The 26344-nt window shown below is 48.1% G+C and overlaps 1 protein-coding gene across 2 annotated transcripts in view; it reads right to left on the bottom strand.

Moving 5' to 3' along the window:
* Positions 1–26344, bottom strand: part of POLR1A (RNA polymerase I subunit A) — a 232973-nt gene that overhangs the window by 92408 nt on the left and 114221 nt on the right. For both annotated transcript variants that reach the window (XM_033951847.1, XM_033951837.1), the window contains exons 24-25: positions 25300–25514; positions 13520–13687 (exon numbers count right to left, since the gene is read on the bottom strand). In XM_033951847.1, the coding sequence (XP_033807738.1) occupies positions 13520–13687; positions 25300–25514 (383 nt within the window). The remainder of the gene's footprint in view (positions 1–13519; positions 13688–25299; positions 25515–26344) is intronic.

The raw sequence follows: 26344 nt of genomic DNA on the forward strand, positions 1-26344 counted from the left end.
GCAGCGAGAGACCAGCCTGAGCGTAGCAGAAGGAAATACAAGCAGCTAACCAGTTGGACAAGGTGCGCTTGGAAACAGGACGCCCCAACCGATTAGGATCAAAGGACAAGAAAAGTTGAGGATCCCTCCGATGAGACTGGGTGCGATGAAGATAGAAAGCCAACACCCGTTTACAGTCAAGAGTGTGAAGCACCACTTCCCCAGGGTGAGAATGGGGCTTAGGAAAAAACACCGGAAAGACAATAGACTGATTAAGGTGGAAATCCGAAACCACCTTTGGCAAGAACTTAGGATGAGTATGCAGGACCACCTTGTCATGATGAAAGACAGTAAAAGGTGAGTCCGCAACCAGAGCCTGTAGCTCACTGATCCTTCGAGCAGACGTGAGAGCAATCAGGAACATCACTTTCCAAGTAAGGAACTTCAGATGGGCCCTATCAAAGGGTTCAAAGGGAGGTTTCATCAATTGAGCGAGAACCACATTAAGATCCCAAACCACCGGGGGAGGCTTGAGAAGAGGATGGACATTCAAGAGGCTCCTCATGAAGCGAGAAATCAGCAGATGGTCCGAGAGCGATTTCCCATCGAGTAGCCGATGAAAGGCAGCAATTGCACTGAGATGAACTCTAATAGAAGTCGTTTTAAGCCCAGACTGAGACAAATGAAGCAAGTACTCCATCACTGAGGACAATGAGGCAGACAAAGGCTCAAAGCATTGGGAAACACACCACGCGGCGAATCGAGACTACTTCTGAGAATAACACTGTCTAGTGGAAGTCTTCCTAGAAGCTTCTAAAACATTGCACACCAACTGAGAAAACCCCCGGGAGGAAGTCAGGTGGAAAGGAACCAAGCCATTAAGTGCAGAGACTGCAGATTGGGGTGCAGCAGCGAACCCCGACTCTGAGACGGAAATACAGGCAGCAGAAGAGGTTCCTGGACACTGAGTTGGAGAAGAAGGGAGAACCACGGCTGCCTGGGCAACCGAGGTGCCATTAAAATCATAGCAGCGTGCGTCGATCGGAGGTGCATGAGAGTTTTCAGAATCAGAGGAAAGGGAGGGAACGCATAGAGATACCTGCCCGTCCAATCCAGAAGGCAAGCATCCGCCTCGAGATGATCCAGGGAGTAGATCCTTGAACAAAAACGAGACAACTTGTGATTGAGGGGCGAAGCGAACAGATCTATCTGTGGAGTCCCCCTCCGAGCAAACACCTGATGCAGAGTCGAGGAATGGAGCGACCACTCGTGCGGCTGAAGGAGGTGACTTAACCTGTCTGCCAGGCAGTTTTGCTCGCCCTGGATGTAGACCGCACAAAGGAAGACGTTGTGGCGTATCGCCCACTCCCAAAGCCGAAGCGCCTCCTTGCAAAGTGACAGGGAACCCGTACCCCCTTGCTTGTTCACATAATACATCGCCACCTGGTTGTCTGTACGCACCAGGACCATTTGATCCTGCAGCAAATACAGGAAAGCCACCATCGCCCTGTAAATGGCCTGGAGCTCCAGCAGGTTGATGTGGCAGCGACGGTCCGCATCTGACCAAGGACCCTGAGTCTGAAGGCCGTCGAGATGACCCCCCCAGGCGTACGCCGAGGAGTCCGTCATTAGGACTTTCCAAGGTGGAGGCACAAGAAAGAGTAAACCTCTGGAAAGATTGGAAGAGTCTGTCCACCAACGGAGCAAACATCTCAAGGAGGGAGTCACCGCAATGTGCTGAGATACGGGATCCCGATCCTGCCTCCACTGGGACGCCAGAGTCCACTGAGGCACCTGGAAGTGCAATCTGGCAAAGGGTGTCACATGAACGGTGGAGGCCATGTGCCCCAAGAGGATCATCATCTGTCTGGCCGAGACCGAAGCCCTCAGGGAGACCTGTTGACTGAGCTGAACAAGTGAGGCTTGTCGAGACTGAGGCAGAAATGACCGGAGGCGAACCGTGTCCAGTACGGCTCCAATAAACTGCAGGGACTGAGAGGGACACAACTGGGACTTTGGGAAGTTGACCTTGAACCCCAAACGCTGAAGGAAGATAATAGGCTGACGGGTTGCTGAGATAACCCCCTCCCTCGACGGTGCCTTGATTAGCCAGTCGTCGAGGTACGGGAACACCTGAAGACCTCGAGACCTCAGGGCCGCCGCCACCACCACGAGGCATTTCGTGAAGACCCGTGGGGATGAAGCGAGCCCGAACACGAGGACCCGATACTGCAGATGAAGGTCCTCCACCCGAAAGCGAAGGAAGCGTCAAAAGGCTGGGTGAATCGGCACATGAGTGTAAACCTCCTTCAGGTCTAGTGAACAAAACCAGTCCCCCTCTTCCATCAAGGGATATAAAGTGGGAAGAGAGAGCATGCAGAACTTCTTGACCAGAAACTTGTTCAGCCCCTGGAGATCCAAAATAGGGCGAAGCTTCCCGGTCTTTTTGGGAACCAGAAAGTAGCGGGAATAAAACCTGGAGCCCCGTTGACAACAGGGGACCACCTCCACCACCCGCAGGCGAAGGAGGGCGTGAGCCTCCCGGAGTAGCAGAGGAAGCTGTGCACCACTCGAAGGATACTCTGTGGGGGGCCTGTCCGGAGGTGAGGAATGGAAATGGAGCGAATACCCCTCCCTGTTAACGGAGAGGACCCATTTGTCCACAGTGATCAGAGCCCAGCGGTGAAAGAAAGCGCTGAGAAGGCCCCCAATAGGCAGAGGAGCAGGCTCAAGGGCAGAGGAGGCCAGCCCTCTCCCGCCCAGACAGTCAAAAGGATGGCGCTGGTTTGGCCGCAGCCAGGGTCTGCGGCTTCGGCGGGGCCCTCTGCTGCTGTGGACGCCTCGAAGGAGGTCTAGAAAATGCCAGCATCGATTTGGGAGGAGCAGGCTTCGCCTTGGCCCGGACCAAGGAGGCAAAGGAGCGCTCGTGCTCCAAGAGGCGCTTGGTGGCCGCCTCGATAGAGTCATCAAACAGTTCATTGCCCAAGCACGGATGATTCGCCAACCGGTCCTGCAGATTCGGATCTATATCAACTATGCGCAGCCACGCCAAGCGACGCATGGCCACAGTGAAGGCAGAGACCCCAGAAGAAAGTTCAAAAGCATCATACGAAGCCTGGAACATGTAAACCTGAAGCTGCGAAAAGGTATCCAGAAGCCTGCGGAAATCCGCACGGCGGTGGACCGGCAAGTCATCCTGAAAGGATGGCAGAGATTTAATGCACTGCTTAAGATAGGACATGACAGTAAAGTTGTAATTAAGGACCCTATTAGCCATCATAGAATTTTGGTACAGGTGCCTACCAAACTTATCCATAGTCCTTCCCTCCCAGCTGGGACAGCCGCGTAGTCCTTAGAAGGGTAAGACTTCTTGAGGGAAGACTTCACCACCAAAGACTGGTGGGAAAACTGAGCCGTCTCAAACACCTTACAGGGGACTGTCTGGTACCCATTTTAGACGGAATGGCTGGAATAGCATACGGAGTTTCCAGGTTGCGGAAAAAAGTTTGTTGTAACACTGGATTCAAGGGGAGCCGCAAGGACTCCTTAGGAGGATAGAGAAGTTCCATCTCCTCCAAATATTCTTTGGAATAGCGGGAATCCGACTGGAGGTCCAAATTCAACGCCTTCCCTATGTCCAGGATGAATCTGGTAAAAGAAGAGGGCTTGCTCTCAGACCACCCCTCAAGGGGGGGAGGTCGAGCGAGACTGCAAAGCAGCAGAAAAAGAGGGGGAAGCCTCCCGGGAGTACTGCGCCGGCATGTCAGAGTCAACAAGCTGATGTTGAAGAAGCGCCGCTAAAAGAACAGGGGGGGGGGAGTCGAGGAGATCTTGCGCTTAGAGGTCCCCGCAGGCGAGGACTCAGGGGTCCGAGGCACCGAGGACCGACGAAGCCCCCCTCGAGGGTCTTGGGAAGACGACAAGTGTCGGGAAAAAGAGGCCGAAGCTCCCGATGCCGGTGCCCCACGGGAAGGAGTCCGAGACCGCACCGGCGACCGCCGGAGACTCGGATCAGACAACACCAGGTCCGAGGCTTTAATGGACCCCTTCGTACGAGGGCCCGGCGATCTACCCCGCCTCTTAGCGGGTCTCAAGGAGGAGGGAGAAAGGCGCCTCGACCAGAAGGAAGCAGGGAAGAGTCCGAGGAGGACAGAGGCCGAGACCAACGCCCCTTGCCCTGAGAACCCTCGAAGCGACACTCAGGCTGGTCCGTCGCAAGCGAGGTCGAGGACGGGTCAAGCTGAGCCAAAGCAGAGAAGAGCTGCGAGGAGATGATAGCCTTAAGCATATCCTTGAACATCGGCACCAAGACCATATTTGTCCCTACAGGTGCAGCAGTGTGCTCCACCTGAGGCGACTTTGAGGAAGAGTATTTATGGTGGAGGTACACTTGGAGGCCTTAATAGGTGGTTTCATCGAGGCAGTCACCACCTGGACGGTCAGAGACTCCGAGGAGGGCTTCTTAGGTAGCTGAACTGACCCTGAAGACGGACGAGGAGACTTATCTGCGGTGGAGGATTTTGAGGCCGGAGCCATCGAGGTCTTCGAGGTAGAGGGAGAATTTCACGGGACTGAGGTCTTCGAGGCCGACGTCGAGACCGAGGCCGAGGTTGAGACCGGGCCCGCAGATAGATCAGTCTCCATAGCGAAGAGCTCCACAATCCGCGCTCGATGCCTCCTGAGAGCCCAAGGTTGGAGGGTAGCACAACGAGGGCAAGAGCCCGTAGGATGGTCGACTCCGAGGCACAAGATGCACCAGCGGTGCGGATCAGTGATCAAAATCACCCGACCGCACTAAGTGCACTTTTTAAACCTGGTCAAGGGCCGGAACATAAGTCAAAAAAGAGAGCCGCGGCCAAGGCAAACCGGGAGCCCCCAATTCGCCGAAAACACGAAACTAGTAAAAACAACAAAAGAAGAGCACAGCGATTCCCGAACTAAGTAAAAATAAGAAGCCGCAGTGCAAGAAAGGCACGTAGAAAAAACGCAGAGAAGAGAGACAGGGCTGTCTGGCTCCGCGGAAAACTAAGAACTGAAGAACATGACGAGGGGAGGCGCCCTCTAGTGGAGCGGGAAGGCACACGCATGCGTGGTACAGCACTAGCAAACTTTTGAGATCTTCAATCAAGTTTGCTTGAAAAGCTGTCCGCAAAGGGGCTCTGTGGATGACGTCACCCACATGTAGAGAAAGCAATGTTACTTACCGTAACAGTTGTTATCGATCACTGAGGGTCAAGATGGCGGCGATGTGAGGAGCTGTGAGAGACGCGTTAAGATCTCTCCTCGTTTAGCTTCAGTTTTTGCCTGATTTATTTACCTCGTTCTCCTTATGCCTCCGAAAAGAAAAGGGGTGGTCAGGGGACCTTCCTCGCCGGCCTTGGTGTCTACCCCCCGACAGCTAACGATGGATAGCTTCTTTTCGGCTCCTCCGGCACCAGCAATATCCGGAGTGGAGAGCCCGGCATTGGGCGGCGAAGAGAGGGAGTCGCTTGCCCTTTCGGGCATAGAGACATCGCTGTCTCCACCGGTTTCCCATACTCCTCCGTGTCCGGCGGCTGCCGGAACGATGTGGCGAGAGACACCCGATCCCGGAAGTGGAGGCGTGGGGTCTCCCGACGAGGGCACAGCGTCTGGAGACAGTTTGCTGATGGAAGCTAACAAGAGAGAGGGGGATTTGTCCTCTCCGACGGAGGTTTCTCTTCAAGGCATCTGGTCCTTGCTTCAGCGGATGGAGTCAAAAATGGAAAAATCATCTGAAAAGGTAATAAAAATAGTGGAAAAATTGGATGTGCTGACTGAAACTGTGGAAGTAATGAAAAGGGATTCTAGTGCTCAAACTAAGCAGATGCAGGAGGATATACTGCATTTACAACAATTCAAGGTGGCTTCAATTAAAGATAGTTTCCTTATAAATAAGAAATTGGAGCAATTTGAAAATTTCAACAGGCGTTTGAACCTCCGTATTTTAAATTTTCCTCAAATTCCGGGTATATTGCCTTTGGACTTATTAAAAAGATACCTGATTGAAAATTTAAAGATTTCGTCAAATTGTATTCCCCCTATAAATAAAATCTACTATTTACCAAATAAGAAGATACCCGGAAGACAAGGAGAAGATGAGATTGAGAAAGAGATAAGGAGGGAAAATAATGAAATAGAATTTGCTAATGTGACTGCTCTTCTTGAACAAACAATTTCTACTGATAATGTTAGAGCTACGCTCTTAGTATCATTCGTTTTTGAGCAAGACGTGAACATGATTATGAAACTATTCTTTAAAAACTCACAGAAATTATTTGGGGAGCAAAAAGTTTGGATATATCCTGATGTCGCAAAGACTACACAAGAACGGAGGAAAGAATTTCTTTCTATGCGTCAAGATACTATAAAATTGGGAGCAACTTTCTTGTTAGCATACCCCTGTAAATGCCTAGTTAGGTATTTGGGAGTTAAATATACATTTTTTTCTCCTAATCACCTGAAGGAATTCTTGGATGTAAAGAAAATCATCAAGGACTGAGGGGAAATAGAAATTAATAGCTGGTGTTTAGAACATAAAGCCTAATTGTTTAATTAAGTTTCTTGTTAAATTTCTCTCAAAAATTTTCGATTGACCATCCCCCTATTATGGTGGTCTAAGAAAGGAAAAATTATTTTCATAAGTATGAATCTGTAATACTTCTGTATTGTTTTTTCTTTCCTGTATTTAATGTAACAAGATGTATTCTTGTAAAATTTTGTTGAATAATATAAATAAAAAATTCCAAAAAAAAACCAAAAAAAACCCAGTTGTTATCCAGGGACAGCAGGCAGCTATTCTCACTAGTGGGTGATGTCATCCGACAAAGCCCCGATACGGACGTCTCACAAGCATGTCTTGCTTGAAGAAACTCAGAAGTTTCGAGATGCCCGCACTACGCATGCGCCAGTGCCTTCCCGCACGATAGTCCGGGCGTGTCTCCTCAGTTCAGGAGCTAGCAGAGAAGCCAACCCAGGGGAGGTGGGTGGGACGTGAGAATAGCTGCCTGCTGTCCCTAGATAACAACTGTTACGGTAAGTAACATTGCTTTATCCCAGGACAAGCAGGCAGGTATTCTCACTAGTGGGTGACCTCCAAGCTAACCTCAATGAGAAGGTGGGAGAGTTGGCAACTTAGGAGAATAAATTTTGTAATACTGTTTGGCCAAACTGTCCATCCCGTCTGGAGAAAGTATCCAGACAATAATGAGAGGTGAAGGTATGAACCGAGGACCAAGTAGCAGCCTTACAAATCTCCTCAATCGGTGTTGATCTGAGGAAGGCTACAGAGGCTGCCATCGCTCTGACCTTATGGGCTGTGACCTTACAGGGAAGGGGCAATCCAGCCTGGGCATAGCAGAAAGAGATACAAGCTGCCAACCAGTTGGAGATGGTACGCTTTGTTACAGGTCGTCCCAACTTGTTCGGATCAAAGGAGACGAATAGCTGAGGAGCAGTTCTGTGCGGTTTGGTGCGATCCAGGTAGAAAGCCAAAGCACGTTTACAGTCCAGAGTGTGAAGGGCCGATTCTCCAGGATGAGAGTGAGGCTTTGGAAAAAACACTGGAAGGACAACGGATTGGTTGAGATGAAATTCAGAGACCACTTTAGGCAGGAATTTCGGATGAGTGCGGAGGACCACCTTGTCATGATGGAATACCGTGAAAGGAGGGTCCGCCACTAAGGCCTGAAGCTCACTGACCCTGCGAGCAGAAGTGAGGGCCACTAGAAAAACCACTTTCCAAGTGAGAAACTTTAGTGGAGCCTTGTTGAGAGGCTCAAAAGGAGGTTTCATAAGCCGAGAAAGGACAACATTGAGATCCCAAACCACTGGAGGAGGTTTGAGAGGAGGATTGACATGGAAAAGTCCTTTCATAAATCTGGAAACTACAGGATGAGCAGAGAGAGGTTTCCCTTGCAGAGGCCGATGAAAAGCCGCAATCGCACTCAGGTGGACTCGTATAGATGTTGACTTGAGACCAGACTGAGACAGGTGTAGAAGATAGTCCAACACAGAAGAAAGAGAGGCTCGCTGAGGTTCCTTAGAGTTGGAAATACACCATGAAGAAAATCTAGTCCATTTTTAGGAGTAGCATTGACGAGTAGCAGGCTTCCTGGAAGCCTCCAAGACATCCCTCACCACCTGGGAAAACTGGTGAGGGGTTACGTTGAGAGGAACCAAGCTGTCAGGTGGAGAGACTGCAGGTTGGGATGAAGTAGCGATCCCTGATGCTGAGTAAGCAATGAAGGAAATACTGGAAGAAGGAAGGGCTCCCTGCTGCTGAGTTGAAGTAGAAGGGAGAACCAAGGCTGTCGGGGCCACCGAGGAGCTATCAGGATCATGGTGGCCCGTTCGGACCTCAGCTTGACCAGAGTCTTTTGAATGAGAGGAAACGGAGGAAACGCATACAGAAAGCGATTCCCCCAATCCAGCAGAAAAGCATCCGCCTCGAGGCGATGAGGAGTGTAGATCCTGGAGCAAAACTGAGGCAGCTTGAAGTTGTGGGGAGCCGCAAAGAGGTCTATCTGAGGCGTTCCCCACTGAGCAAAGACCTGATGAAGGGACGTGGAATGAAGAGTCCATTCGTGAGGCTGGAGGAGGCGACTCAAGTTGCCGCCAAGACGTTGTCCTTCCCCTGAATGTAGACAGCTTTGAGGAAGGCGTTGTGGCGAACCGCCCAATCCCAGACTCTGAGAGCTTCCTGGCAGAGGGAGGCCGAGCCCGTGCCCCCCTGCTTGTTGACATAATACATGGCGACCTGATTGTCTGTGCAAATGAGGACCACCATGTCGTGAAGCAAATGTTGAAAAGCTTGAAGAGCATTGAAGATGGCTCTGAGCTCCAGAAGATTGATTTGATGGAGTCGGTCCGCACTGGTCCAGAATCCCTGAGTGCGAAGACCATCCAGATGCGCCCCCCAGGCATAGGTCGAGGAGTCGATCGTGAGAACCTTCTGGTGGGGAGGAGTGTGAAACAGCAAACCTCTGGATAGATTCGAAGAGGTCATCCACCAAAGTAGCGACTGCCGAAGAGCAGGAGTGACTACGATGTGTCAAGACAACGGATCCGACACCTGAATCCATTGAGATGCCAGGGTCCACTGCGGAATTCTGAGATGGAGTCTGGCAAACGGCGTCACATGAACTGTAGAGGCCATGTGTCCCAGGAGGACCATCATGTGTCTCGCTGAGATGGACTGGCGAGAAGACAAAGACTGGCAGAGATGAAGAAGAGCATCTAGGCGCTGAGGAGGAAGGAATGCTCTGAGCTGAATGGTGTCCAGGACCGCCCCGATGAAGGGGAGCGACTGGGTAGGCTGTAGATGAGATTTGGGGAAGTTGATCTCGAAGCCCAAATTCTGCAGGAAGGAAATAGTGGCCAGGGTCGCCGAGATGACCTCCGGAGCCGAGGGGGCCTTGATGAGCCAGTCGTCGAGGTAGGGAAAAGCCTGAAGACCATTGCTCCGGAGTGCCGCGGCCACCACTACCAGACACTTCGTGAAGACTCTGGGAGATGAGGATAGGCCGAAAAGAAGCAATCGATACTGCAGATGTAGATGTCCCACCCGAAATCTGAGATACATGCGAGAGGCCGGATGAATGGGAATGTGAGTGTAGGCCTCCTTGAGATCCAGAGAGCACAACCAGTCGTTCTGCTCGAGGAGGGGATAAAGAGAAGCTAGGGTCAGCATGCGAAACCTCTCTTTGACTAAGAACTTGTTGAGGACCCTTAGGTCCAGAATGGGTCGCAGGTCACCCGTCTTCTTCGGAACAAGGAAGTACCGGGAGTAAAACCCCCGGTTGTGTTGGTCCACAGGGACTGGCTCGATGGCACGAAGCTGGAGCAAGGATTGAGCTTCCTGAAGAAGGGCGGCTGAGTCAAGTTGGAAGGATACTCTCTTGGAGGGTGGTCCGGAGGGACCCGAAGGAATTGAAGAGAGTACCCTTCCCTGATGATAGTAAGGACCCAGAGGTCGGTGGTTATCGCCTCCCAACTATGACAAAAATGATGGAGCCGCCCCCCGATGGGAAAAACAGGGGGAGGCAGAACGAGACTGGTTATGCCCTCGAAGACACAGTCAAAAAGGCTGAGGAGCCTTGGGGACAGTAGACGGCTGAGGCTTTTGCTGAGCCTTCTGAGGAGGCTGCCGCTTCGCAGGTTGCCTTGCAGGCGGATCTTGCCTCGGCTGATAACGCCGTTGATAGATTAATGGCGGTCGAGACTGCTGAGGTTTAGGCTTTGGCCGAAGAATGGACTGAAAGGACTTTTCATGATCAGACAATTTCTTCGTGACGGTCTCGATGGATTCGTCAAAAAGATCCGCCCCAGCACACGGGACGTTCGCCAGGCGGTCCTGAAGATTCGGGACCATGTCAATGGTCCGCAACCAGGCCAACCAGCGCATCGCCACAGAGCAGGCCGCCGCCCGGGCCGAGAGCTCGAAGGCATCATAGGCAGATTGCATCAACTGAAGTCGAAGCTGGGACAGCGAAGCAACCACCGCCTCAAACTCAAAACGAGCCTGGGATTCGATGTAGGGCGTAAATCTCCGAAGCACAGGAAGAAAAAATTCCAAACAGGTGGCAAAATGGAAATTATAATTCAGAACTCGGGACGCCATCATAGAATTTTGATAGATGCGTCGTCCAAACTTATCCATGGTTCTGCCCTCGCGGCCTGGAGGCACCGAAGCATACACCTGGGCCGGATGAGACCGCTTGAGCGAGGATTCGATCAGGAGGGACTGATGTGAAAGCTGAGGTCCCTCGAAGCCCTTATGATGCACCTGCGGTACCGAGCATCCAATTTCCCAGGGACCGCAGGGATAGAGTAAGGAGACTCAAAACACCTCATGAAGGTCTGGTCGAGGAGCTTGTGCAGCGGCAGGCGTAAGGACTCGGCTGGAGGACGAGGCAAATGCATGGTATCGAGATACTCCTTGGAGTATTGAGAACCAGAATCGAGGGTAATGTCCAGGTCATCCGCCATCTGCCTCAGGAACGAGGAAATAGACAGTTGGTCCGCCAGCGCCGGTCTTCAAGAAGGGCTGGAAGAAGTCGAGGCCTCAGGCTCTACCGAAGCCTGAGAACAACAGGGCGAGTAAAAAAACTTCGGGGTCCTCGAACTCCGGTCCCGGAGGAGGAGACCCAGCCGAAGCAGAGTACCCCATACGAGGCAATTTCTTCTGAGGAGAGGCGGTCGAGTGTCGAGAGGAATGCCTCGAAGAGTGCCTGGATCGATGCCCCTCACGATGTCTGGATGGGGATCGAGCCCGTCTGGCAGAATACTGATCCCCCGAAGCCTCCATAGAGCAGATAGAACTCGAGGCCGTAGATCAGAGAGGCGGAAGATTTGTCGCTTCCCCAGACGCCGCCCAGGCTTGAAGGGGGTTCGGAAGAACTCGTCCTGCTTCCGGCTATGCCCAGGACTGGGAGGCCTCGAAGGTGGACGCCACACTGACTCATGGGGAGGAGTAACAGGCTCCAAAGGAGGTAAGTCACTAAGGGAAGCTTTCCTCAAGGGGATAGGCTCTAAGGGAGGCATGTTACTAAAGGAGGCCTTCCTCGAGGCACTAGGCTCCAAGGGGGGCATGGCACTACCCGAGGCCGACCTCGAGGCACGGGACGCCGACCGCTGCTCTTCCTCGCTAAGCAACGAGGTCGAGCGGCGCGGCGGAGGAGGAGGGGGCGGCCCGCCCCTCGGAATCGGAACTGGGAGGTCACCCTGGATTGAGGCAATCAGCCGGGGTCCCATGGTGTTCATGAGTTCCACAAACTGAGCCTCCAGAAGGGACCGCAACGAAGCCGATATGGAGGGATCTGCACCAAAAGGGGGCCCTTCCGCACGGTCTCCGCGCTCCTTTGGTGCCGAGTGCTTTTGCTTGCCAGCCTTCAGCACTTTGAGCACCACCAGTGGAACAGTAGGGGTCGGTACCTGGTCCGAGGAGACGGAGGAAGGCACCGGCGCCGAGGTCGAGGCCGAAACCGGCGTGAACGATGCCGGTTTCAGAAGACTCGAAACAGACGGGGAGGCCGAGGGCTTCGCAGATGGAGTCGAAGCACCAGTCGATGTTGAAGCTGAAGGATCCAACGCAGCTTCCATTTTGAACATGGACTCCCACAGAAGACAGCGATGCTTAAACGCTCACGCTGTCAGAGTGGAGCAAGGCCGGCACGATTTCGGAAAGTGATCCAGACCCAGACACTGGAGGCAGCGTCGATGCGGGTCCGTGATCGAAATCGCGCGCTGGCACTTGCTACACTTTTTAAAACCGGTTATCGACCGGGACATAGGCCGGAAAAGCTCCGCCGCAAGATCGAAGGCGCGGGGCCCAAGCCACGCGGCCGACCCGGTGTCGGAAGAAAATTTTTTTTTTTTTTTTTTGGGAAAAAAGAAATCAAAGAAAGAAACAACACACGGCAAGAGTAAAAAGAACTCAACCCGCGGCGATGCAGAAGGCAAAAAATCGAATTCAATGGGCGCAGAAATGAAGTAAACTTCTCAGCTCCGCGGAAGAAAAAGAACTGAGGAGACACACCTGGTCCATCGGGCGGGAAGGCACTGGCGCATGCGCGGTGCGGGCATCTCGAAACTTCTGAGTTTCTTCAAGCAAGACATGCTTGTGAGACGTCCGTATCGGGGCTCTGTCGGATGACATCACCCACTAGTGAGAATACCTGCCTGCTTGTCCTGGGATAATATGCTACCTGCTTGTCCTGGGATAAGTATATTTTATTTATTTATTTTAGGTATTTATATACCGCCTATCAAAGTAGAGCATCTGCCCAAGCCCAATTCTGTGTCTGGCCAAGGCTCCACGGTTTGAATTTCCAGAAGCTGTTTTACTGTCGCTTGGACTTTATCCACTTTCTCTGATCTTCCAGCTGGAGACTCCATAAAGAAATCCTGAAGAGGACAAAAGAATTCAAGCTTGTAGCCCTTTCAAATAATGTCAAGGACCCATGTGTCCGAACAAAATATCTGCCCAATTAAAAAAAAAAAAAAAAAAATAAGAAAAAAACCCGGCAGAAGCCCCGACAGCAGTGACAGGAGGCTTCTTCTCCTGTCACTACTGTCAGGGCTCTGCCCCGACTCAATTGCTCACTGAGTGATTGAGTCGGGGAGTTTGCATGCAAATGATTTGCACCTCCGTGCAAATCATTTGCATGCAAAAAAGATAGTGAATCAATTGCTGTTTCAAAATTGGTCAGAGAATCAGCAAACAGCAACTGAATCGCTATCTTTAGTGAATCTGGGCTTAAGTCACAACAACTACATGTAGTTCTTTGTCCCTTCCCTCCCCTAGGGCTAAGACTGCAATTACACTTAGCAGATGCCTATCCCAAAATACAAACCAAGCTCCCAGCATAACAGAAGAGAGCAGAATACTAATCATGAGTTCTGTTCATCACCTCCTAAAGGCTCTTTTTCCAATTAACATGTATAATTAAGTCCACACACCTGGGTTGGAAGGCTGGGCTAAATTCACTGATGTGGCTGTACAGAAAAAAATAAGTCTTACCTTGGAATACCCAATGTGACATTCATTTCCCCTCTGCCAGCAAAGTGAAAAGTGTTTAGCGTCATCTGTGTGGAAGGTTCACCAATGCTCTGAGCAGCCAAAAGCCCGACCGCTTCCCCTGGGTCACAAAGCGACCGCTGCCACTTTAAATGGAGTAGCGTCTTCAACCTTCAGTGAACATAAAGCAGATTATTTAGCACTTGAAATTTCAAAGAAACTTCACACATATATTTATTAAATAATGAAGTTAATGTGAGACAAGTAAAGCAATATTGAAAAGGAGAATTTGGAAAAGAAGAGATGGAAATGTTGTTAAACTTACATGCACTGAAGGAAAAGAGCATTCCAATAGTAGAATTTTTGTCAAATAGGTTAAAGTAAATACACCTATAGCATGCTAACACACAGGGAAAGCAATTTGCTGTTATCCTGAAAGGGACAAGCATTGGAACAGTAGCTATCTCATGTATAATGAATAATATGCCATCCATAAAACTACATATTTACATAAGGGAAGATTATGTTCTTATCTCAATCTTCATTCTAGTATCTAGTAGAAAGGCATATAAGTCTTGAGCCAGTGGGTTATTCTCCTCTAGTTGCAAATTGTGTAGAAGGCAACATCAAAGCAAGGGAGTTGACCCCGATTCCTCCGCAAAAGGAAAACCAACAGAAACAAAAACTTATTACATTACATTACATTACATTAGTGATTTCTATTCCGCTTGTACCTTGCGGTTCAAAGCGGATTACATAAGAAGAAGCTGGACATTTCCAGGAGGGTACATGACATTTAGGGTAAGACATAGTAACAGAATGAGTATAGTCTTAGTAACATTGGATGAAAGTAGTTATATTACATTACATATCAAATCTTTTCCAGGCGTTGGTAGGTAATATGATTTTTTTTTTTTTTTTTTGGTCGGTTGAGGGTATGGTGCCAGGGAGTGGGTAAACCTGGTCGGTGTACGTGGAAGAGGAGAGTGATTAGGTGTTTTGAATATGCTTTTTGAAAAGTAGTGTTTTGATTTCTTTACGGAATGCTTTGAAGTCAGATGTTGAGGTTAACAATCTGGTTATGGAGGGTTCGAGTTTTGCTGCATGTGTTGCTATGAGGTTATCATAAAGCTTTTTGCGATGAGTGCCGTTGAGTGGTGGGTATGAGAATGGTGTCAGTGTTCTTCTTATTCTGGGTGGAAGGTTACGGTTTAGACGATCGATTAGATAGGCTGGTGCTGTACCGTTGAGTACTTTGAAGATTAGACAGTATAGTTTGAATTGGATTCTGGCTCTAATCGGTAGCCAATGTGAGTCTAGGTAGGCGTTAGTTATGTGGTCATATTTTTCGAGGGAATAGATTAGTCTGAGAGCTGTGTTCTGAATGGTCTGTAGTTTTTTGATCATTTTTGTAGGACATGGTAGATATAGGATATTGCAGTAGTCCACAAGTCCTAGTACCAGGGATTGAACAATGATCCTGTAGTGTTCTTTGTCGAAGAATTTTCTTATTTTTCTTAAGTTGCGCATTGTGAAGAATGCTTTTTGGGTAGTTTTGTTGATTTGAGTCTGCATAGTGCAGCATCTATCTATCAGCACTCCCAGGATTTTGAGGGAGGTCTGGATTGGGTATTTGATAGTTTTAATTTCCAGGTCTGTTATGGATGGGATTTTGTCCGTTTCAAGCATTAAGAATTTGGTTTTGTCCGAGTTTAGTTTTAATTTGTGGTTTGTCATCCATTTTTCTACTTCGTCCAGTATTGTTTCCAAGTGTCCAGTTGCGGAGTTGTCTTGGGTTTCGATGGGGAGGAGGATAGTTATGTCGTCTGCATAACTGAAGGATGTTACATTTAGGTTGTCTAGAGTGGTACCAAGGGAAGAGATGTAGAGGTTGAATAGAATGGGTGAAAGTGGAGATCCCTGAGGGACTCCACATGGATTAGACCATTTGTTGGATTTCGTATTGTTTATCTTAACTCTGTAAGTTCTTGTTTTAAGGTATCCTTGGAACCAGTTGTACACCACCCCTGAGATCCCTATTGCATCAAGTATCTGGAGTAGTATGGTATGATCAACTAGATCAAAGGCTGCGGAGAGATCTAGTTGGATAATTAGGATCCTGTGACCTTTACTGAGGTGTTGTCGGGCTATGTCCAGTAGTGTTGCTAGTAGTGTTTCCGTGCTGTGGTAAGATCTAAATCCTGATTGGGATGAGTGAAGTATATTGTGGTCAGCTAAGTAGTTAGAGAGGTATTGAGCCACAAGTCCTTCAATCAGCTTGACATAGAGTGGGATCGAAGCGATCGGTCTATAGTTGGTAGGTGTGTCTACTGGACCTTTTTGGTCTTTCAGTATGGGTGTGATTATGATCTCTCCTAGATCTTGTGGGAATTGGCCTTCTATGAGAGTGCTTTGTATCCACTGCATGAGGCTGGTTTTGAATTTAGGGGAGGCATTTGTGAGTAGATACGATGGGCAGTAGTTCAAGTCGCATGAGGTGTGGCTGTATTTGGAGAGTTGATGTCCAAGATGAAAGCTATATTTAAACAAACAAATAATCAACATAAAAATGTCTAAGGCCTGAACCACCGGAAACATATGGACCCAACACGATCCATGTTTTGACACTATTGTCTTCCTCAGGGAACTTTGTAGGTCCTATGAGCAGGTTTGTGGATTTAGTATTAAAAGCAAAATGATCAGCTTCTGTGCTTTCGAGAACACCTCATTAGCGCAGAAGCTGATCGTTTTGCTTTTAGTACTTAATCCACAAGCCTTCTCATAGGTCCTACAGGGACCTCTGAGGAAGACAATAGTGTTGAAACATGGACCGTGTTGGGTCCATATGTTTCTGGTGGTTCAGGCCCTAGACATTTTTATGTGGAATATTTATTTGTTTAAATATAGCCTTCATCCTGGACATCAACTCTCCACAAATTTTTGTTTCTGTAGAAGGCAACATTTACATTTTTTTTTCTTTTTTGGCTCTACCTCCTGCATCACTGGGCAGTGCTTCAGCTCCTCAGTTTGTACCAAAGCAGTTAACAATCACTATAAGAGGAGAGATAAAAAGGTGGTATATTTGGAAACTCTCCAACCAAGCTAATTGTGCTCTGCTCTACAATGATTAAAATACAGGCAATCAATGCCAATAGGAACATAACTTAAAACAAAGTGGAAATAAACAAGCCACCTACCTGAGTGCACCCAGTACTAACACTTGTATAGCTTTCAAAGTCTCTTGCTTGCCTTTCTGTAATAGAGAGTTAACTCGTCACTCTTCTGGCTTGTCTGGCAAAAGAAAACCAAACCGCTGTAAATATATACCTGTCTGAGAGAGAAAGCAGGCGAAATGAAACCTGACAGGGTGGGCCTTTAAACCTCATGCCTTTCTATTAGAAAGAAAATTATTGAGGTAAGAAACTAATCTTCCTTTCTAGTGCAAAAGGCATATGAGTTTTGAACCAGTGGGCTGTATCAAAGCAGTCCCATGAATCTAGGGCAGGATAGATGTGCCTGCTGCCAGCACCGAGGACCCAAAAGGGGTATCCATTCATGCCGCCACATCCACTCTGTAAACTTCATGAAAATATAGTGGGTGAACCACGTGGTTGCCTTACAAATCTCTCTGGGCAGAACTGCTCGTAACTCTGCCCATGAGGAAGCCACATTCTTCATAGAATGTACTCTAAAGAAATCAGTGTTCATTTACCACCCCTGATATATGCTGAAGAAATAGCCACATGAATCCACCTTGAAATGGGAGCCTTAGAAGCTGGTCTCTGCAGATGGCTATGACTCAAAGATGAAAATCCTTCGTCACCTCGAGATAACAGAGAAGGACTCTCCTGACATCCGGGCAATGCTAAAATTTTATCCTCTCTCTTCAAACCCATGGTATGGAATGCAGGTAGCTGGATTTCTTGATTTATGTGGAAGACTGAAACCACCTTTGGCAGAAAGGAAGGTACCATGCGCAACAAGTCCCCAGCCTCCATAAATCTGAGGAAAGGCTCTCTGCACAACAGAACCTGCAGTTCTGAGACCCTTCTCGCTGATGCGATAGCTACTAGGAAAACCCCCTCGAGAGGATCCTGGAAATCCTCAATAGGGTCCAGGTCTTCATCTAGGCCGACACACTCCTCGGGTGCTTGGACAAGGGAGGAGGAAGAGGGGACGCCAAAGGAGAAGAGAGAGGCAAAGCCACAGGGGGTGCAGAGGAACCCCCCCCAAAAAAAAAAAACCCCTGGGCGCACGTGGGACCCCGAGATGGATTGAGACATTTAAATACATCACAGGACGGGTCGAGGTGGAAGATGTCTTCCTCTTGCCCAGGGGACCCTCGACCACAAGAGGTCATCCGCTTAAACTCAGAGGAGGAAAGTTTAATAGTGACACCAGGAAGTATTTTTTCACGGAAAGGGTGGTAGATCACTGGAATAAGCTTCCGGTGCAGGTGGTCGAGGCCACCGGCGTGCTTGACTTTAAAAGTAAATGGGACATGTACGTGGGATCCCTACATAGCACGAATCACTAGCATCTAGACTTATCGGGGTGGGTCAGTAGAGTGGGCAGACTTGATGGGCTATAGCCCTTTTCTGCCGTCATCTTTCTATGTTTCTATGTTTCTATACAGGCCTACCTTGTGGACGACTACCTTGTGTATGCTGGACACTACAGACCTATATTTTCCCATAGCCAGGCCCGGCCTGTACCTTGCTGTCTGTGAACACATGTATCCTTTGCATTGCTAACCCAGCTGACCTCTGCTACAAAGTTTTTGTCTCCATTCCCTGCTGGGAGGATATTTCTCCAAGGTTCTGCTGAACTGTTATCAGTGCTGTATGACTTCATATGCCAGGCACCCTGGAAAGCTATAAAACATTTATAATGAGCAAGGATCCCTGCAGGACGATGTGGGTGTAGCAAGATGAGAGAACTTGGTACCAAAACATTCTCTGAACCAAGTTATGGGAAACAAGCAGCTGGAATGTTGAAAGGTCTCCTTTGCCAACTTTCACCATACAAGGAAGGACACCATCCTGAAGATGCACAGAATTGTAAAACAACTAATTAGCATCTGTAAAGTGATAATGATCTCAGAGCTGGAGAAAGAAAGTTCACCAAGAGTTCTCTGTTTCTGCAAGGCCCCCCCCCCCCCCACTGGGGAGGGGGGTGGTGGGAGTGAGAGAGGCGTAGACCGAGAGAAGGAATAGTTAGGTGTACATTTTTCCAATAGGGGGGTCACATGACCAGAATTCGGGGATGTACTTTTTGGAACAAAGGAAGAATTTCTCTGTATAAAAAACATGTGCATCACAGATAGGGCCAGAGAGTTTCACTTACTTATGCTACAGGGAACTGCTAGCTCCCTGCTAAGCATATGGGTGAAGTTCTTCTCTCCATTGCATATTCTGAACTGACAATATATTTATTTCTTTCTGCTATGTTTGCTGCTATAATTTTGTAAGCCATTATACTAACAATAAACAAATATTATCTGTTTTGGAAGATATAATGCCGTCTCGTAGTTATTCCAATGAGGTAAACAAAGCAGCCTTTACTTCAACCCCCAGCCGCCTGAAAATAGGCTCTGCACAAAGCAAAAATCAAATCAGGGGGAAAAAAACCCAGGAGTCCCAAGAGACTCCCTGCCACAGCAGGGGACCCAGCAGAAACCTGTCCCTGTTTTTCCAATACAGGGGGAAGGTCACCTGAGGTTGCAGACAAAATGGAGGGGCTAGCCTGAGAAAATAGCGAAGTTCCAGGCAAAAACAACCCCTCCAGGGCCTGTAGCGGCTGGGAAGCCTGAACTGTCCCAGCCGCTAAAGCAGGCAAGCCAGCATTAGCTGGTAAAAAATCAGCTGAGAGGGAATCTTTTGTACCCTGACCGTTGGCGGTCAAGGGAATCCCTCCGTGGGCGGTGGAAGAAGACCAGGCATCCCCCACTGCTCCCTGCTGACTCACGAGGCACTAGCGGCGGGGAGCTCTGGGTGCCTGCAGCTGCTGCCGATGGAGCTCTACCACCGCACCGGCCTGTACACCGCTTGCACAGGACGGCTGCGAGTGCCTCACGTCTGGAGCACAATGAGCACTTTTTCCCCTGAGAAGTGCTCATTGCTCCATAGCTAAAACCAAAGTGCCGGTGAGTACAAAAATACAGTAAAGTTAAAGGGACACAACCCTTCAGACCAGCACTACCTCAGGATTTTTTTTTTTCCAGAACAGACTCCACAGGCTCTCAAAGCAATAGGCCTTGCTTGATTTAGGGGGTAAGACTTACTGCTGAGGCTCCTCTAAAAAAATGTGGGGAGGTGGAGGAAATGGGGGGAGGGACCCAGTACGAGACCCACTGAGTTTGACACCCCCGATGTCAGACGAACCCCCAAACAGGGCCCAACCAAGCTCAATCCGGCCAAAAACAGGGACTAGAAATCCCTAAACAAATTCCAACAGCCCTACCAAGGGAGATGGGTACAGCTCACTCAACACCTACTAGAGTCTGAAAGAAGACTGATAGGAATAGGGGAAGGTCTCGCTTATGTACTATTCCACAGTTTTGTTTCAGTCTCCACCTGTTGGTCATGATGAGATATATACCCACTTGCACGATTTAATCTCTATCGGTCTGGAGAGTGCTAAAGAGCTACAATTTATGATAGAATAGTGGGATAGGGTAGGGAAGGAGGAAACTAGCCTGTGTTGCATCTGGGCTGCCATCTGGCCATCTTAATGAATTAGATGACAGCAAGAAGTAAAGATACAGAAATGGTTAGGAGGCATAAGATGGATATTGGCTATAAGCATCATTAAGCAAAAATTTTTTAGTTGGGCTTTAAATCTGCCTATAGATAATGCAAGTCATAAATGGGTAGGGAGACTGTTCCACAGTGAGAGACCAGAGACGGAGAAAATCCTCTGATGGACAGTGGCGTAGGATATGCGACCAATATGAGGGGTAGTTGGTAAGTTTTGTTGGGAAGAGTGTAAAGTCTCTGAGAGTGAATAGGGAATAAAGTATCAATCTAAATAGAAGTGAATATGAGTCTATTTGATTTTAAATATAAGAAGAATGATTTTATAAACCCAACTATCCTCCCCTAATATAAAAAGACATGCCCTGGTGGTCTAGTGCCCCTCCTCAGGCCAAAAAATTGCCCTGGTGGTTTAGCAGGAGCCCACCCAACTCCAAGAACTTACTCAAGGCAGGAGCGATACTCACTCGTTCCTACCTTTAGGTGCCACCATCTGCAAAATCTCTATTAGTATTGGCCTTAGCAAATAAATTCATCCAGCCAACATTGATAGATAATAACTCACAAATTATTTATGGTCTGGATCTTGACAATCTTTGCAATATTATGCTGCTTTTCAAGACGCCTCAGCCCCACCACTCCACCGCAGAAAGTTATATTCAAATCGCGGGAAGCTTCTGGTGGAACTTCATCATTGGCTGTCTTTGATTTGCCACAAAAATATATTTTTTTAAAACTTTTTAATTTTTCATTTTTTCTTAAATACTCTTATATATTAATAATAAGTTTCTCAATTGCATTGGATTAGAAAGTGAAATCCTCCACGGATAATACTTATCTCAGCCAACCAAGGGAGCCAGACCCAACATGTTTCGCACGTATATCGTGCTTTTTCAAGGGTCTCCCTGTAAAACAAATATATAGAGAAGGAGCCGTTATCTTTATTTACAAACCGCCCCCTCCCTTATCCTAAATAATTCTATAAATACATAAATGCATAAATCTTACCAAGGTACGCCGTCGTCATCCGACTCCAAAAATTTAAAGAGCAAAAGATGGCGGCGGCGTCCTGGAAACATCAATTAAATACTGTTCAGCTGTTGTAAAGTACCCGCCCCCCTCGCTGCCCATTGGCCCGACCCGGAAAACCTACTCATACCAGGGAATTCCACTCAATCATACTATTCAGCCCATCCGGCTCTACCGTATTCAACCAAAAAATGTATCTTTGCTCCTGTTCATTCAAACATCAAACCATAATTGATTTCTTGGATATTTCTATTCAGGTACAAGAAGGGGTCATTTCTACTACCCTTTTTAGAAAGGCGGTTGCTAAGAACACTATACTACATTATAGTAGTTTCCACCCATATAAATTAAAATACAATCTGCCTATTGGACAGTTCTTGCGTATCCGCAGGATCTGTTCCTCAATGGTACAATATCGAATTGAGGCTGGAAAACTAGGAGACAGACTTAGAAGGAGGGGTTATCCTGCAGGGGCAATTAGAAAAGCCTATCTAAGGGGAAAATATGCACAGAAGAATCTCCTTTTAGATCAAGAGAAGGAGACTCCTCAGGGAGATTTGGGCCAACTGACCTGTGTATTGCCATTTTCCAGGGCAACGGGTGCCTTGGTAGGTATGCTCAGGAAACACTGGCATATATTACAGATCCATCAATCTCTTGAACAGTTCCCTCTGGTTGCCTATTCTAGGGGGAGATCATTAGGCCAACGTTGCTGTTTCCAACGATATGGGAAAAGAGAAAAAGATATGGGGGGGCACCATGGCTGCTGTGGGAAATGCCAATGGTGTCCGCTCACTATCCAAGGAGCGGATTGGTCGGTACCAGGGAGGGATTTGGTTTTAACATCTAGGAGGGTTACGAATTGCAACTCGCAGGGAGTTGTGTACGTAATAATATGCCCATGTGACCTTGTTTACGTTGGCCGTACGAGCCGCAAGATTAAGCTCCGTTTGACAGAACATAAGTCCCGAATATTGAATGGGGTTGTCCAGGCTCCTTTGGTTGAGCACTGGATGAATTATAAGCATACGGTTCAGCAGTTGAGATGGCGAATCATTTATAAGATGACGGATGAGGGGGGGGGAGGGGGATCCGAGATGTTTGAATGAACAGGAGCAAAGATACATTTTTTGGTTGAATACGGTAGAGCCGGATGGGCTGAATAGTATGATTGAGTGGAATTCCCTGGTATGAGTAGGTTTTCCGGGTCGGGCCAATGGGCAGCGAGGGGGGCGGGTACTTTACAACAGCTGAACAGTATTTAATTGATGTTTCCAGGACGCCGCCGCCATCTTTTGCTCTTTAAATTTTTGGAGTCGGATGACGACGGCGTACCTTGGTAAGATTTATGCATTTATGTATTTATAGAATTATTTAGGATAAGGGAGGGGGCGGTTTGTAAATAAAGATAACGGCTCCTTCTCTATATATTTGTTTTACAGGGAGACCCTTGAAAAAGCACGATATACGTGCGAAACATGTCGGGTCTGGCTCCCTTGGTTGGCTGAGATAAGTATTATCCGTGGAGGATTTCACTTTCTAATCCAATGCAATTGAGAAACTTATTATTAATATATAAGAGTATTTAAGAAAAAATGAAAAATTAAAAAGTTTTAAAAAAATATATTTTTGTGACAAATCAAAGACAGCCAATGATGAAGTTCCACCAGAAGCTTCCCGCGATTTGAATATAACTTTCTGCGGTGGAGTGGTGGGGCTGAGGCGTCTTGAAAAGCAGCATAATATTGCAAAGATTGTCAAGATCCAGACCATAAATAATTTGTGAGTTATTAACCATCTGCAAAATGGTAGCCCTCCTCTATGTGGACACCAGTGTTCCCGCTAAGGTGCGCTGGCCTGCGCGCGCGCACAAAATATTACATCGCAGCGCAAAGTTTCTCTTCACAGCGCACACACGCGTCGCAAAGGTAAGGGGAGGTAAGGTAAGGGGACGCATTGGGGGGATTGCACTTCCCCACAATTGCCATGCTTCGGTTCCTCTTCTTCCTTCCTTCCTCCCCTCCCCCCCCCCGCGGGACCCTGCGGCACCATCAACTCTTACTCCCTCTAATGTCGGCCCTGCAGCTCCAGACTTCCTCGCACCTTCTCCCCTCCCCCTTTGGATCGCTATTATTTTAAATGTTATAGCCGCGGAGCTGTATCCATCAGTGGAGATGTCTAACCTCGGCCTGCCCCGGAACTCTTACTGCAACAGTGACTTCCTGTTCCTGCCTAGACGGGCGGCTGCTGCAGTAAGAGTTCCGGGGCAGGCCGAGGTTAGACATCTCCACTGATGGATACAGCTCCGCGGCTATAACATTTAAAATAATAGCGATCCAAAGGGGGAGGGGAGAAGGTGCGAGGAAGTCTGGAGCTGCAGGGCCGACATTAGAGGGAGTAAGAGTTGATGGTGCCGCAGGGTCCCGCGGGGGGGGGGGGGGGAGGAAGGAAGGAAGAAGAGGAACCGAAGCATGGCAATTGTGGGGAAGTGCAGAGCTGCAGGGAAGAGTGTTGCGGTACCCAGCTGGAGGGAGAAGGAAGATGAGGGAGGGAATTAAAGGAGATGCCAGGGCTTGGAGCATAGGAGGAAGGTATGCCAGTCTAAGGGAAAAGGAAGGGGGAGATGTGAGAGCATGGAGGGGGAACGAAAGATGGAAGAAAAGGAAAGGAGAGAGATGCCAGAGAATCAAGGAAGGGGAGATACCAGACTATGAGGAGAGGTGTGGGAGAGGGAAGGCGAGGAGAGAGATGCCAGACCAATGGGGTGAAAGGAGAGATGGAAGGGGGAGGCATACAGTTTCTGGAAGGGGCATAGAAGGAGAGAAGATGCCATATAGGGGAAGAGAGACGGCAGACAGTGAATGGAAGGAAGAGAGTTACAAGAAGATGAGGAAAGGAGAAACCACAGAAGACAAAGGTAGAAAAAAATTTCTATTTATTTATTGCTTTAGGAGACATGTGTCACTGTTTCTGTGAAGCATTGTATGCAGAGTCCAGCTTCTTGCTGGTTCAATTTAACCTTTGTCTATGTATTTTTATTTTATCCCCCCTTTTACAAAACTGTGAAGCGTTTTTAGCACCAGCCTTGGTGGTAGCAGCTCTGATGCTCAGAATTTTATGAGCATCAGAGCTGTTACCTCCGTAGCTAAAATCCACACTACAGTTTTGTAAAAGAGGGAGGGGTTAGTTTGTGATTACATATTCCTTACTAGGCGAAGGTGTTTTCTGTGTTCTGTGTGTTCGAAAGACATGGTTTTCTGTTAGGATTGACGGTGTAGGATTGATCTGTGCTGGTCTGGCTTGTTTAGTTTTACAATGGGTGTATTGATGTACTGCTCACTGCAATATGTAAGATGCTGCCTTTTCCTAGGTTCTCATGTGTGACGTGTGGTTTGTTACTAAAAATCATGTTTTTCTTACAGATGGGGGGGGGTGCCAAAAAATGATGGGCCCCGGATGTTACATATGCTAGGTACGCCACTGTATGTAAAGATACCAGAAAGCTGGCGTAGCAAAAACTTCTAAGTTTTGAGTATTTAACCCTCCCACAATCTCACGGGCACTCGTTTCAAGTTTATTGAGATTTTGATTTAAACGCAATATCAAATATTTTCAATGCGTATAACAAAAATAAATTTGGGGAAATAAATAAAACCATTTGAACCAGTGTTCCCGCTAAGCTGCGCTGGCGTGCGCTGGCGCACAAAATATTACATCGCAGCGCACACGTTTCTCGTCACAGCGCACGATCGGAAGAGGCGTACGGCAGATGGCAGGGCGGCGAGAGGAGAATCGGGCGAGTTGGCTCATAACTTGCTGGCGCCCGATATTTTTGGCTCACGGTGAAAAAAGTTTGCTCACAACACCCGCCCGCTTAGAGGGAACACTGGTGGACACCATTCTATTTATATTCTTTTGGAAATGCAGCCTCCAAAACAGATGCAAAATATACAAATACAAAGCAAGCAATACTGTAAATGAAAAAGAGAATACTATTACCTATCTAAAGTCAGCTCCGATCTTCGGTACTCTTGGTTGTCTTGGGTTTCCCATTCTTCAATGTAACTGTTCACTTTGTTTTCAAATGTTTCCGATACCGATCCAAAGAAAATATCTGGACGGTAGAGAGCTAGGCATGGGTCTGGACAGTGAGCAGTTTTCCTTCGATATTTGCTCTCAGTCTTCTCATCCACAGCGTACCACCTTTCCAATAACTGAGGGCAACATTAGATTGCAAAAAAATTGAGGGCATTCAATTCAGCAGGTACCAGCAAATGTAAAACTATGTGGAAAATTTAGGTAGCTACTCAAAACAGAGGTTCAAATTTTGATGTCCTCATTTAACTAGAGCCAGACACATCTGTGGGCCATAATCACAGACCCCCATTTACTTTAATCAATGCTTTTCTAGGGGGGCCACCATTTATCGTCTTCCAACACTTCACTTCTCCAGAACTAACATGGAAAACTGTTGGGCATAGTCCTGGGTGTGATGAGGAAGAGTGGGGACTGTGCAAACAGACACTTCAAAGGGAACGGCCCAATACTTAGATCAGAGGGCTGAGAGTCCACCAAATGGAGCCAGTTAATTTCTCTGGTACAAACCAGAGATACTAAGAATGAACTGCTCCAAAGAATGAGACTGAACATCAAAGAGTGGCAGTTACAGGTGAAGAGGGTCTATGGCAGGGGTGCCCAATACGTCGATCGATCAGTCGATCGCTCAGGCAATCCGAGTCGATCGTGGAGCCATGGGGTTTCCCTTCTCTTTTTTTCCCCTCCTGACCAGCGTGCAATTAATCTGCCTCATGGAGAACGCCGGCCAATCATAATTCCCTTCTCTTTTTTTCCCCCTCCTGACTGGCATGTAATTAATCTGCCTCTTGAAGAACACCGGCCAATCAGAGTGCTGGCAGGTCGGGGTTAGAAGGTCGGCGGGGGATGGAGCTTAGCATCCTACTACAGGAGACAGAAGCAGTGCACCGCCTGTTGTGGTAAGAGCCGAGGTTGGGAATAGTGTTGCCTGATTCAAATCGATTCACTT

This window comes from Geotrypetes seraphini, chromosome 1, assembly GCF_902459505.1.
Source record: "Geotrypetes seraphini chromosome 1, aGeoSer1.1, whole genome shotgun sequence".
NCBI lineage: Eukaryota > Metazoa > Chordata > Amphibia > Gymnophiona > Dermophiidae > Geotrypetes > Geotrypetes seraphini.